General features: G+C 41.0%; 1 protein-coding gene across 3 annotated transcripts in view; it reads left to right on the plus strand.

The window, feature by feature from the left end:
• The first annotated feature begins 792 nt into the window (after positions 1-792).
• The window catches only part of LOC111152752 (nuclear factor of activated T-cells 3), a 133,136-nt gene continuing 121,779 nt past the window's right edge, over positions 793-12,149 (plus strand). For 2 of the 3 annotated variants that reach the window (XM_022511351.1, XM_022511353.1), the window contains exon 1: positions 793-1,152. In XM_022511351.1, the coding sequence (XP_022367059.1) occupies positions 1,050-1,152 (103 nt within the window). In that variant the 5' untranslated portion in view covers positions 793-1,049. The remainder of the gene's footprint in view (positions 1,153-12,149) is intronic. The other variant, XM_022511352.1, reaches the window with a different exon arrangement.

A 12,149-nucleotide genomic window follows, 5' to 3' on the forward strand; every position in this document is an offset into this window, starting at 1 on the left:
GTGCACCGGGATGCTGAGTTCACCACCGGTTTTTTGGATCAATCGGCTTCGACTTCCAGCCATGGACCGACCTTGCCCGTGGGGCTTTGCCGAGGCCTCGAATGCGGCGGCTGTCCTCCAGAGAGCAGCTGCCAGCTGGTAGGGACAGACAAAGGCACTGCCACCCGGCGTGGGCCCCGCCCCGAAGGGGTGGGTCTGCATTGTTGAGGAGCCGAGACTCGGGACTCCTCCGGCTGCTGCGCAGGTTTCCTCCGACTCCGCCTCATTCTAGCTGAAGGCTCGGCCCAGCCCTGCCATCCCTAGACTCCACCATTAGGGTTGGGGTGGCAGGATGAGTGCGTGAGTGGCGTTCACATAACCCTCTCCGGCCCTAACACCTTCCCCAAACCTAGCCATCAGAGCAACATTTCGGCCGCCGATCACCAAACCCATAACCCCACTCGACGTGAGCTCTGCCCAATAAGGAAAGGGATCTTCGATTGGCGGGTGGATTGGATTGCACTCAAATCCAATTAGAGGGCCCTGGTTTAGAAGTTGAGGAGAGAATAGTGGCCGAACTACAACTCCCAGGAGGTAGTGGGGCTATCCTACTCTCTTTGTGCACGTGACTTCCTTCTCCCGGAGAGGGAATCACGCGGTAGGCCGGTGAGGGGGCGGAGCCTTTGGGCAGCTGTGGCGCCAGTGACCTATGGGCAGCACGGTGTCTGGGCGCGCAGTAGGGGGCGGGGTTAGGCGTGCTACACTGCGCGGCAGCGCGCTGGCGGAGGCGGCTGTTGTGGGCGGAGAATATCTGCTAAGGTGGCCGTGGCGGCTTAGGCACCAGCGACAGACTGTGGCGGCGGCTCCTGGTGCTGCTCGGCGCGCGGCCAGCTTTCGAGTTTGGAACGGAACGCTCGGTGTCACGGTCTCCGCCCGGAAACTTTGCCGCGGAGCCGCGACCTCCTGGCCCGCGCGGCCCGGCATGAAGCGGCGCTGAAGAGCTGCCGCCTCCGCCGCCTCCGTCGCCGCCGCCGCCAGAGGAGGAGCCGCAAGCACCCTGGGCCACGCCGATGACTACTGCAAACTGTGGCGCCCACGACGAGCTCGACTTCAAACTCGTCTTCGGCGAGGACGGGGCGCCGGCGCCGCCGCCCTCGGGCTCGCGGCCTGCAGGTGGGTGCCGGGCCGGGCGGGACTGGAGAGCGTCCCTTCCTCTCTTGGTTCGCATGAGCTCGCCCGTTCCCTGTACCTTGGTTGTCCTGGGATTGGTAACACCGTGTGTGTATGTTTGTGTGTTTGTGCGTGCGGTGAGTGAAGAGCGGATTTAAGTTGCTGAAGAGGCATGTGGGTCGCAGCGACGTGGAAGTGGCCGCGGGCTTGGCTGGAGGCGAACTAGTGGGGAACTCGACTCCGGGACGCCTGTGGCCAGTGGACGCCTGCGGTTTGGAGGCCGAGGGTCGGGGCCGTTGCCCAAGTGGCGTCTGGTTGTCGCTGCTTTGCCAGCGTGGTGCAGAGAAAAAGCTGTCCCCGTGAAGTGTAAGCGCGCTTGGCTTTTCATCTATCCCAGGTTTTTAACATTTTTTGTTTTTTGTTTTTTTTGTTGTTGTTAGGTGCACATTCTTGAGGTGTAGGAGTTCTCAAAAATTCGTGCATATGTCTGTTTAAATCGACTTTGTTGGGAGAGTAATGCCATCGCGTTAACAACACTTGTGCAAGTTTATGGCCCACATGTAATTCGAAGAGGAATTTTAACGGGACTTTTCTGAAAACTGGATTTCTTTTCTTGAGCAAAATGTTTCGGAATATTAAAAAATGTGGGGTGCCTTCTTCATAATTCTAGAAAGTTCTGGAAATTTTTGTTTCAATCAAAACCTCACCTCAGAAGATGTTTTAGGGGCGCCTGGGTGGCTCAGTGGGTTAAGCCGCTGCCTTCGGCTCAGGTCATGATCTCAGAGTCCTGGGATCGAGCCCCACATCGGGCTCTCTGCTCTCTAGGGGAGCCTGCTTCCTCCTCTCTCTCTGCCTGCCTCTCTGCCTGCTTGTGATCTCTCTGTCAAATAAATAAATAAAATCTTAAAAAAAAAAAAAAAAAAAGAAGATGTTTTAGAGGAGATGGTGAATTGGGAAGGTTGGGCACCATAATGCTTGGAGGTCAGACCAATCAGGAAATAGAAACAGGATGGCTGGGGACTTAGAGCTCTCAAGTAACCTGGTTTGGAATAGTGTGGTTCATTAAGTTCAGTTTCCCTATTGTATATGCAGGCGAACTTCAAAAGAGAGATGGATAAGACTAATCTCTATTTATTCTTTCTGGGTATTAGTTGAATTACTTCATGATGATATTGATGTTCCACAGACTTTTCTGTAGCATTGCATTGAAATACATATCTGAACATGAAAGCCAAAGGATTTTTTGGACAGTATTTGTCTTATCAGCCCTTTTAGTCTTTATAGGTTGTCTCTTTCAACATAGTAAATTACAGTAATTATTTGTTGCCTGAGTTTATTTCACTTCCACTGACTGAGCACCTGTTACCTTGGAGATACTGTTAGGTACTTTGTAGTGTTGTGTTGGACGCAAAAGAGGACTGAGGCCCCTCAAGGAGCTTGGGAAATGGGAGGGGGAGGGACACATAACCCAAATAATAATGCCCCTGCGCAGACTGAGTGGTGGTATGTGTTACCACATAGGTAGCAATGGAAAAAGGGGAATTTGTGGAGAGAGTAGCACTGAATTTTGTGTTTAGATTATTGGGATTTAATAAGGTAAAAAACCATTTTAATGAGTATTTTTATTATAAAGAAGATAAACAGTTGATGATCTCCGCAGACTTTTGTTGAGCACAAACTTGATTAGGGCATGTTATATACCAAATTCATGATCAATAAAGGAATATCCTCATGTAAGTAGAAATTGTATGTACATCCAAAATATTGGATAACATTTAAGAGCTATGAAAACAGCTTTTTAAGAAATAATTTTTGCCATAAAACCCCAAAAACCATTTTGGTATTAAAATGGATCTGGGAGGAGTTAAGGTTTGAAACTTGACCTATACCTGAAATTCCCAAATTTAAACTTGAGCAGTTTTATTTGATAAAAAGTTCACTTTAAAATATTGTGGTAACTGTTTTTTTTAAAGTCCCGCCCCCCCAGTTAAGGTGAAATACACATGACATACCCATTTTAAAGTGAGCAATTCAGTGATATTTAGTGCATTGACAGTGTTATGCATCCTCTTCTATCTAGTTCCAAAACATTTTCAACACTGCAGAAGGAAACCCCAAACCTATTTTAAGTAGTTGTTCCTCATTCTCCCTTGTTCCCTCCCACTCCCTGGCCTCCCAGTCCCTAATCTGGGATTTGTTTGTGTGGATTTACCAATTCTGGGTATTTCATGTAAATGGACTCATACAAAAGTGTTTGACTTCTTTCACTTAGCATAGTAGTTCACGGTTCATCCATGTTGTAGAATATATCATTACTTCATTCGTTTTTATGGCTGAATAATATTCTGTTGTATACATACCCCAGTTTATCCATTCCTCCATTGATGGACATTTGGACTTTTGGTTATTGTGAATAGTGCTGCTGTGAATACGTAGCAGCTAATTTAAAAATTCTCCTGAGAAGGATGTGTTATATGTTCAAAATTACTTTATATGTTATATGTCATATGTTCACAAAATTAGTTTTCATTTTAGTAAGCATAATGATGAGTGTGTAGTTTGAAGATTTTATTTATTTACTTGACAGAGAGAGAATGCCAAAGCAGTGTGAGAGGGTGAGGGAGAGGAGAAGCAGGCTCTCTGGGAGCCAGATAGGGGGCTTGATCCCAGGATATAGAGATCATGACCTGAACTGAAGGCTGTCACTTAACCAGCTAAGCCACCCAGGTGCTGCTATGTGTGTGTAGTTTGAGGGAACAAGTAGATTAACTGACATGCTCTTAGGATGGTAAAATGCAGAAAAATGAGACATGAGAATAAAATTGCTTGGCAGAGGGCACCCGGGTAGCTCAGTTGGTTAAGTGACTGCCTTCAGCTCAGGTCATGATCCTGGAGTCCTGGGATCAAGTCCCGAATCAGGCTCTCTGCTTGGCAGGGAGTCTGCTTCTCCCTCTGACCCTCCCTCTTCTCATGCTCGCTCTCTCTCAAATAAATAAAATAAAATAAAATAAAATAAAATAAAATAAAATAAATTGCTTGGCAAAATTAAGGTCAGTATGGGGTTATATCAGTGTGTTTACATGTTTATGGATTCACTTCCTTACTGGATGGGAGGTTTCATGAAGGCGGGGATAGTGTCTGTATCGTGTTCATAGTTGTATGATTGGTGCCTAGCATAGTGCCTTTAACATAAGTGGGCACCCAGTATGTGTTGAATTAATGAATAAATACTGCTTACGTTTTCAGTCAGTGCTAACTTTTTTTGTGGTAGAGGAAGTTAATGAGACTTTTTTCAGTTCTTTGGCTTTTAGTGGTCAATCCCATCAGACAGCAGATCTTGGTAATTTGGGACTGAAGGTTTTCCATCTCTTTGAGGGTTTGGTTTGTATTACATGTAAATTTCCATACGGAAGATTTTTGAAAAATATTTGGAGGAAGGGATAATGGATAGGAACTGAGGATAAGTGGAGGAGCTGAATTTAGAGAATGTTCTAAGAGCAAGCTTGTTAAAGTACAAATTAGATGTTTTGATACTTGATAATGTTGGATACATTTATGACAGGTTTTTTTTTTTTAAGATTTTATTTATTTATTTGACCGAGAGACAGCTAGAGAGGGAACATAAAAGTGGGAGAGGGAGAAGCAGGCTTCCTGCTGAGCAAGGTGCCTGTCAACGTGGCTCGATCCCAAGGATCCTGGGATCATGACCTGAGCCAAAGGCAGATGCTTAATGACTAAGCCACCCAGATGACCCTATGACTGAGTTTTTTTTTTTTTTAAGATTTTGTTTATTTATTTGATAAACAGAGACCACAAGTAGTCAGTCAGAGAGGCAGGCAGAGAGAGAGGAGGAAGCAGGCTCCCTGCCGAGCAGAGAGCCCGATGCGGGGCTGAATCCCAGGATCCTGAGACCACGACCCGAGCCGAAGGCTTTAACCCCCCCTAGCCACCCAGGTGCCCCCCATGGCTGAGTTTTTAAGATTATTGCTTAGTGAGTTGTTTTGAGATTTTTCCATTAAAGAAAATTTAAGACCCTGGAGTCCTTAGCTATGAGGACAGTGCTGGTTTTGATTTTTTTTTTCAGTTAAAAATGAATCAAACTATTCTATTTTAAATTTTCTTTTACTTAATACCTTGCTTCAAGATGAAGATAAACTTCATTAGTGAATAGAAAATTTCAAATTGGTTAGTGTTTAATGCATTTCACTAACATTATTTGCCATTATAAAGGGCAGCTTCTGGTGCTATATTTGAAGGTACTGATTGTGTATCTCTAATTTAGCTTGATGTTATAATAATCTTTTCAGATTCAAAGTTTGACTCTCAGGGTTGGTCTATTCTTAAATATTGACTTTCTAGTCCTGAATGAGAGTCACCGGGAGGAGTGTGTGCCATATACTAGCTGCATAATATCTATTGATGCCTTTTAAGAGGGGAGAAATATCTTAGATACAATATGCATTTTTTTGAGAAATTTGCTTTAGGATAAGATATGTGTAATTTTATTGGATGTCACTTTAATACACAACTTTTCCTATGTAAATCTGAGGAACTTTTCCTAGATGATTGTCAAAGCCTTTAATTTGTAGTGTTCTTTGTTTAGTGCTTGAAAATTTGATTCATGTGTTTTTTATAATTTGAGATAATTTTCTCACTTTACAGTTTTTATTGATAATTTTTACTCAAAGTTTTTGTTTTATCTGATGTTAAGTGAGATCATATATTTAAACTCTTAGCACAGTTTTTGGTCCAGTAGTGTTCATTAAGTGCTGATAGTTAACATTTCTTTCTTTCTTTTTTTTTTTTAAAGATTTTATTTATTTATTTGACAGAGAGAAATCACAAGTAGGCAGAGAGGCAGGCAGAGAGAGAGGAGGAAGCAGGCTCCCCGCTGAGCAGAAAGCCCGACGTGGGGCTTGAACCCAGGACCTGGGATCATGACCTGAGCCGAAGGCAGTGGCTTAACCCACTGAGCCACCCAGGCGCCCCAATAGTTAACATTTCTTAACACACACGCGTGTGCACGCACACACACACTGATAGGTTATTTTTTATTTCCTCTTTTTTCCTAGACCCTTTTCCCTGTGCTAAACTTAGACACTGAAAGTGAGTAGGGACAGGTAGGAGATCCAGTTATTTAAACCTTGCTTAGAGAAATTGGAATATTTGTCTTAGACATTTTTAGTTTATCTTTTATTATTTTCAGTGTTAACCTCCTTTTTCATATTTTTCTAAATAAAAATACTGAAGGTCACTTGCTTTTATGTTTTTCTACTTTCTGGAATTAAGCTGTTACTCAGTATGGTGTGAAGTTGGTTGATTTGCTAACTATACTAAGTATAATTGGATATTTAAATCAGTATGAAAAAAGGGAAGTTGCTTCTATGGTTTCCTGTAGAAATTTAATGGTGTGTTTGTATAGTGCATTAGGTAGTGTATACGAGGAGAGGATTACTGCTGAGCCTTACTTTCATACCATAGGTCAACTTTTTTAGACTTGAATGCAGTGAGAATATGTATTTGGTGATCGAGTCACTGACAAATATTTCAGTATTTCACTTGGAAGAATAATTTAATATTCTGTCTCTTTGACACTTCCTGATAGGGGTAGGTGCTCCTGGGGATATTAGCAGAATTTTGTGATGGAGCTATCATATATAATAGCATTGCTATACCTGCACTTTCTTAGGTTTTCCTGTTTGCCAATACAAAAGGGACATTTTGGCATATTTTTTAAATTTAGTAGAAGTAATACTGTAGTATTTATATTACGTGATATAAAAATTAAAACTTGGGTGTTATGTACATGGCCAAGCAATTGTGGGTATTGTAAGATCTGTATCTTCAGCATTTAAGGGCATTTAAGGTATTAATTTAATTTAATTTAATTTAATTGTAGGATCAGTTTATCGTTATGACTTGCCTTTCTGTGACAACCAGTAAACTTTGCCAATAATCGTATGTATTTTTAATGAGGGTATATCCCAAGCTCTGCTTTTGAGTTTTGCTCTTTATTTTTTTCAGTAAAGTGTGATCATAAAGACATTTTTGGTAAGAAAATGTGAAATGTGTTTTTCTTTAAAGAATGTAATGAAGTGGGCACCTGGGTGGCTCAGTGGGTTAAGCTGCTGCCTTCTGCTCAGGTCATGATCTCAGGGTCCTGGGATCGAGTCCCACATCGGGCTCTCTGCTCAGCAGGGAGCCTGCTTCCCTTCCTCTCTCTCTGCCTGCCTCTCTGCCTGCTTGTGATCTCTCTCTGTCAAACAAATAAATAAAAAATCTTAAAAAAAAAAAAAAGAATGTAATGAAGTACTGGTACATAAAATGGAAGCCTACTAAGAGAAGATAAGCAGTTGTATTACTGATCGTGAACTTAATGCGTCCTTTACTTTCCTTATTAGTATTGAGTAGTTCGTGATTCAGTATGGTGATGTTTTATTTTAAATAAGAGGTGGGGTTGAGGAAGCCATAAGAAGGTGAAGTCAGTTGCATTACTCTTAAGAGTTAGGAAACCCGAGTAGGTTGAGCCTCATTTGATAGTAAGCTGCAGTTTGACTGCTCACAGCAGTAACATAAATACGAGAGGTGTTGTCTAAAGCTGTCCTGGTGGGTCAGGGGAGTAGACACAGCAGACTTGGCAGTAAGCCTGGCTTCTAAAACAAAATCCAAGTCATCAAATTTGCCCAGGCATGCCATATGAGGTTCAAGTAACATTGGAATTTAAGAGGAGTGAGTTTGTTCATGGAAGCTTTAGGAGAGTCACAAGCAAGAGTAAGCATTTTAACAGCTATAATTTTAACTCAAACATAGTATGGATCTGCATATATTTTAGCATTTCTGGTAATGTTTATGTAATTATAATATAGAGCTCTCACCTGCTTGCCTGAATTCAGTAAACTTTAGAAGAGAGGAACAATTGGGCCTATAAGATTTAAGTAGTATGGTCTCTGAACTTTCTTTCTTTAAATTACTACCTGAAATATAATAATTGGGACAGCTATCCTTTGTGTAAAGGAACTACATGTCTTTGAAAGCCAGAAAATCTCTGGTAGACAGGAGAAGTAATTTTGAAGGCTCTGTTTTCCTACATAATGTAAAGTTTGAATATGTTTTATGTTACAGAACCAGGTGATAGTTTTAATTTTTTAAAATTTTCAGTGTCTTAAAATAATTTTTATATTTCTAAATTCTGTGGTAAAAATTAAAAAAATTTTTTTTTTTATTTTTTGGGAGAGAGAAAACCAGTGATGGGGAGGGGCAAAGAGAGACAGAGAGAGAGAGAAGCAGACTCCCTGCAGAGCAGGAGGCTCCACGTGTGTGATGCGGGGCTCGATCCCAGGATCTGAGATCATGACCTGAGCAGAACACAGCCGCTTAACTGACTGAGACATAACCTCTGTGGTAAATTTTTATCAGCTTTGCTGTTTATTTTAATTAGAAAAAAAGGATTAAATGAGCTTTGAAATTAATATTGAGTAATAACTTTTCAGTATTGTATCATATGAAAAAATATTTCTAAAAACATTTTTTCCATGAAGGTAATTAATCATTGGCCAGAACACGTTAATGGGCAGTTTGTGAGTTGTACTTAAATGTAAATATTTTTTAGTATTGTTTTTAAAAAGTTGTTAAATTAAAAATGACAGGGAAAAAAATGATATTCAAAAGTTGTTGAAGCTAAGTGGATCTGGCTGGCTCCCTCAAAGAGCATGTGACTCTTGATCTTGGGGCTGTGAGTTCGAGCCCTACCTTGGGTGTAGAGATTACTGAAATAAATAAACAAACAAACTTAAAAAAAAATTGTTGGGGGTGCTTGGGTGGCTCACTGGTTAAGCATCTGCCTTTGGCTCATGTACATTATATGACAATCATGTAATAGCTCCTGTAATGGTCTCAGGGTCCTGGGATTGAGCAGAACCCAACTCCCCTCCCCAGGAGGGAGTCTTCCCTCTGCCCCTCTCCCTACTCTGCTCGTGCGCCTACATGCTCTCTCTCTCTCTCTCTAATAAATACATAAAATCTTTTAAAAAATTGTTGATGCTAGATGTTAGCTATATGGGAATTTACTGTAATATTTTCTGTGTTTTTGTGTATGTTTTAAAATTTCCATAATAGAAAGTTTAAAAAAATGACATTGAGAAACTCTTCAAGTTCCTTAAGGTGTTAGATTAGGATAGGAAAAATGGTTTTGTTTTTGTTTTTGTTTTAATTAGAGAGTGAGAGAGCGTGTGCATGCGAGCACACAAGCAGTGGGGTGGGAGAAGCAGACTCCTGGCTGAGAAGGGAGCCCGATGTGGGACTCAATTCCAGGACCCTACGATCATGACCTGAGCCAAAGGCAGATGCTTAACTAACAGAGTCACCCAGGTGTCCCAGAAAAATGTTTTAAAATAGCACTCTGAGGAGTGCCTGGGTGGTTTAGTTAAGTGTCCAGAGCTCAGGTCTGGATCTGGGGTCCTGAGTTCAAGCCCTGCAATTAGGCTCCTTGCAAGGTGTGGAACCTACTTAGAACAACAACAAAATAAAATAGCATTATGAAGTTAATAGGATTTGCTGTTGCATGTAATTAAAAAAAAAAAAAACTGGTTTAGCTGGGCACCTGGTAGGTTCAGTTAGTGATCTCCCTTCTGGGATCAGGCTCAGAGCTCAGCAGGGAGTCTGCTTCTCTCCTTCTGCCCCTCTGCCCTGCATGCTCAGGCGCTCTCTCTCTCAAATAAGTAAATAAAAATCTTTAAAAAAATAAACAAAAACTGGTTTAACAAATAAACAATATAAAAATCAGCTGTGGGGGCGCCTGGGTGGCTCAGTGGGTTAAGCCGCTGCCTTCTGCTCAGGTCATGATCTCAGAGTCCTGGGATCGAGCCCTACATCGGGCTCTCTGCTCAGTAAGGGAGCCTGCTTCCTCCTCTCTCTCTGCCTGCCTCTGCCTGCTTGTGATCTCTCTGTCAAATAAATAAATAAAATCTTTAAAAAAATAAATAAAAATCAGCTGTGATATGTCTGATTTACAAAACCCATTTCTCTCTTTAATTAGTATTAGTAGTGGTATGGTGAGGTGAGTTAGTGTACAGAAATAAACAGTGAACTGATCTTTTGGTGTGCTTTCAAGTAGATATTTTTTAGGAATAAGCATTGGATTCTTGGTTCCAGCTCAGGTCATGATCTCATGGGTGTGATCAAACGCTGGAGATCTGGAGGTGTGCACCAGACTCTGCTCAAGGGAAGTCTGCTGGAAGATTCTCTCCCTCTACCCATCTCCCCACTCACACTCTCTCAAATAAATAAATAAATATTTTTTAAAAAGTAGGTATTTAACAATTTTTTTTGAAGATTTTATCCGTTTATTTAGAAAGTGCACAGAGGGTGGAGCCTGAGGTGGGGCTTGGTCCCATGATTCCAAGACCCATGACCCCAGTGGAAATGACGAGTTGGAGGCCCAACCAACAAGCCATACAGGTGTCCTGTATTTCTTAATTTTTAAAAAGTTTTCTAACATTTTAGGGGTTAGAAAAATTCACTTATTGCTTAGTAATTTAGGGACTTGATGATATTATTATTATTATTATTATTTTTTTTTAATGGAGGCTCAGCATCCAAGACAGAGCTTGAACTCATGATTCTGAGATTGAGACCTGAGCTGAGATCATTCATTAGTCACTTAACTGACTGAGCCACCCAGGCTCCCTGGGCTTGAAATTATTTTTGCAAATATTAATGTTCTATATTGCTTATATCTATCAGTCTAATATTTATTAAATATTATCAGTTCTCTTGAACTTTTTAGATTTATGATGAAATGAAACTAGAGAAGTTAGTCTTTTTTTTTTTTCCCCTAAAGATTTATTTATTTATTTGACAGACTTGCAAGAGAGGGAACACAAGCAGGGCGAATAGGAGAGGGAGAAGCAGGCTTCCCACTGAGCAGGAAGCCCGATGTGGGGCTCAGTCCCAGGACCCTGGGATCATGACCTGAGCCAAAGGCAGATGCTTACCAACTGAGCAACCCAGGTGCCCCAAAATTTGTTCTTAATTTTAAGACTAGGTTGTTTTTTTTTTTTTTAAGATTTTATTTACTTATTTGAGAGAGAGAGAGAGAGATTGAGAGAGCCAGTGGGAGGAGGAGGGGCAGAGGGAGAAGCAGACTCCCAGTGGAGCAGGGAGCCCGATGTGGGACTTGATCCCAGGACCCTAGGATCATGACCTGAGCCGAAGGCAGTCGCTTAACTGACTGAGCCACCCAGATACCCTGTTTGTTTTTTAAAGTAGGCTCCGTACCCAGTGTGGAACCCACCTGGGTCTTGAATTAGGATTCTGAACTGAGATCAAGAGTCACAGATTTAACCAACTGAGCCACCCAGGCACCCCAAGACTAGGTTTTTAATCTTGGTATGTAATTTATAGTGATTAACTCACAAAAATAATTGACATGTATTTGTGAACATTTCAGAGCAAACAAGGTCTACGCCTTGACATTTGTGAGATCATATTGAATACTAAAGGAATATAAGTATTAAACTTGTCCTTTATAAATGGAAAGCCTTTGGGGAAAATACAGGAAGTTTCATCTAAATGTTATTTCCTCATTTTTTATTGCAATATACAAGTTTTAAGGAAACCTTGTATTTCCTCTGCTATTAATACTACTTCATGGTTTTCACCTCCTTTCAGTAAAGGATTTCAATAAAAATGACATTCAGAAAAAAATGACATTCAGAAATTGTTGAAACTAAATGATATATGAGGACTTCGTATTATTCTATCCTCTATGTTTGAAAACTTCATAATACAAAGTTTTGAAACTTTTTTGACCATAATGCAAAAAAAGTAAGAAATGCATTTTATGTTTCAACCTAGCACAGGCATATGTGTTTATACACAGAAAACTGAGATAGAAGTTTCAGATAAAGCAGTATTTACATCTATTCTGACATAACCTTGACATTTTTTTTCATTATATTAAAAAATTGTTCAGACCTTCAGTTTGAAAAACAGAGTTTTAG

Source organism: Enhydra lutris, unplaced genomic scaffold, assembly GCF_002288905.1.
Source record: "Enhydra lutris kenyoni isolate GAN:26980312 unplaced genomic scaffold, ASM228890v2 scaffoldscaffold30, whole genome shotgun sequence".
Taxonomy (NCBI): Eukaryota; Metazoa; Chordata; class Mammalia; order Carnivora; family Mustelidae; genus Enhydra; species Enhydra lutris.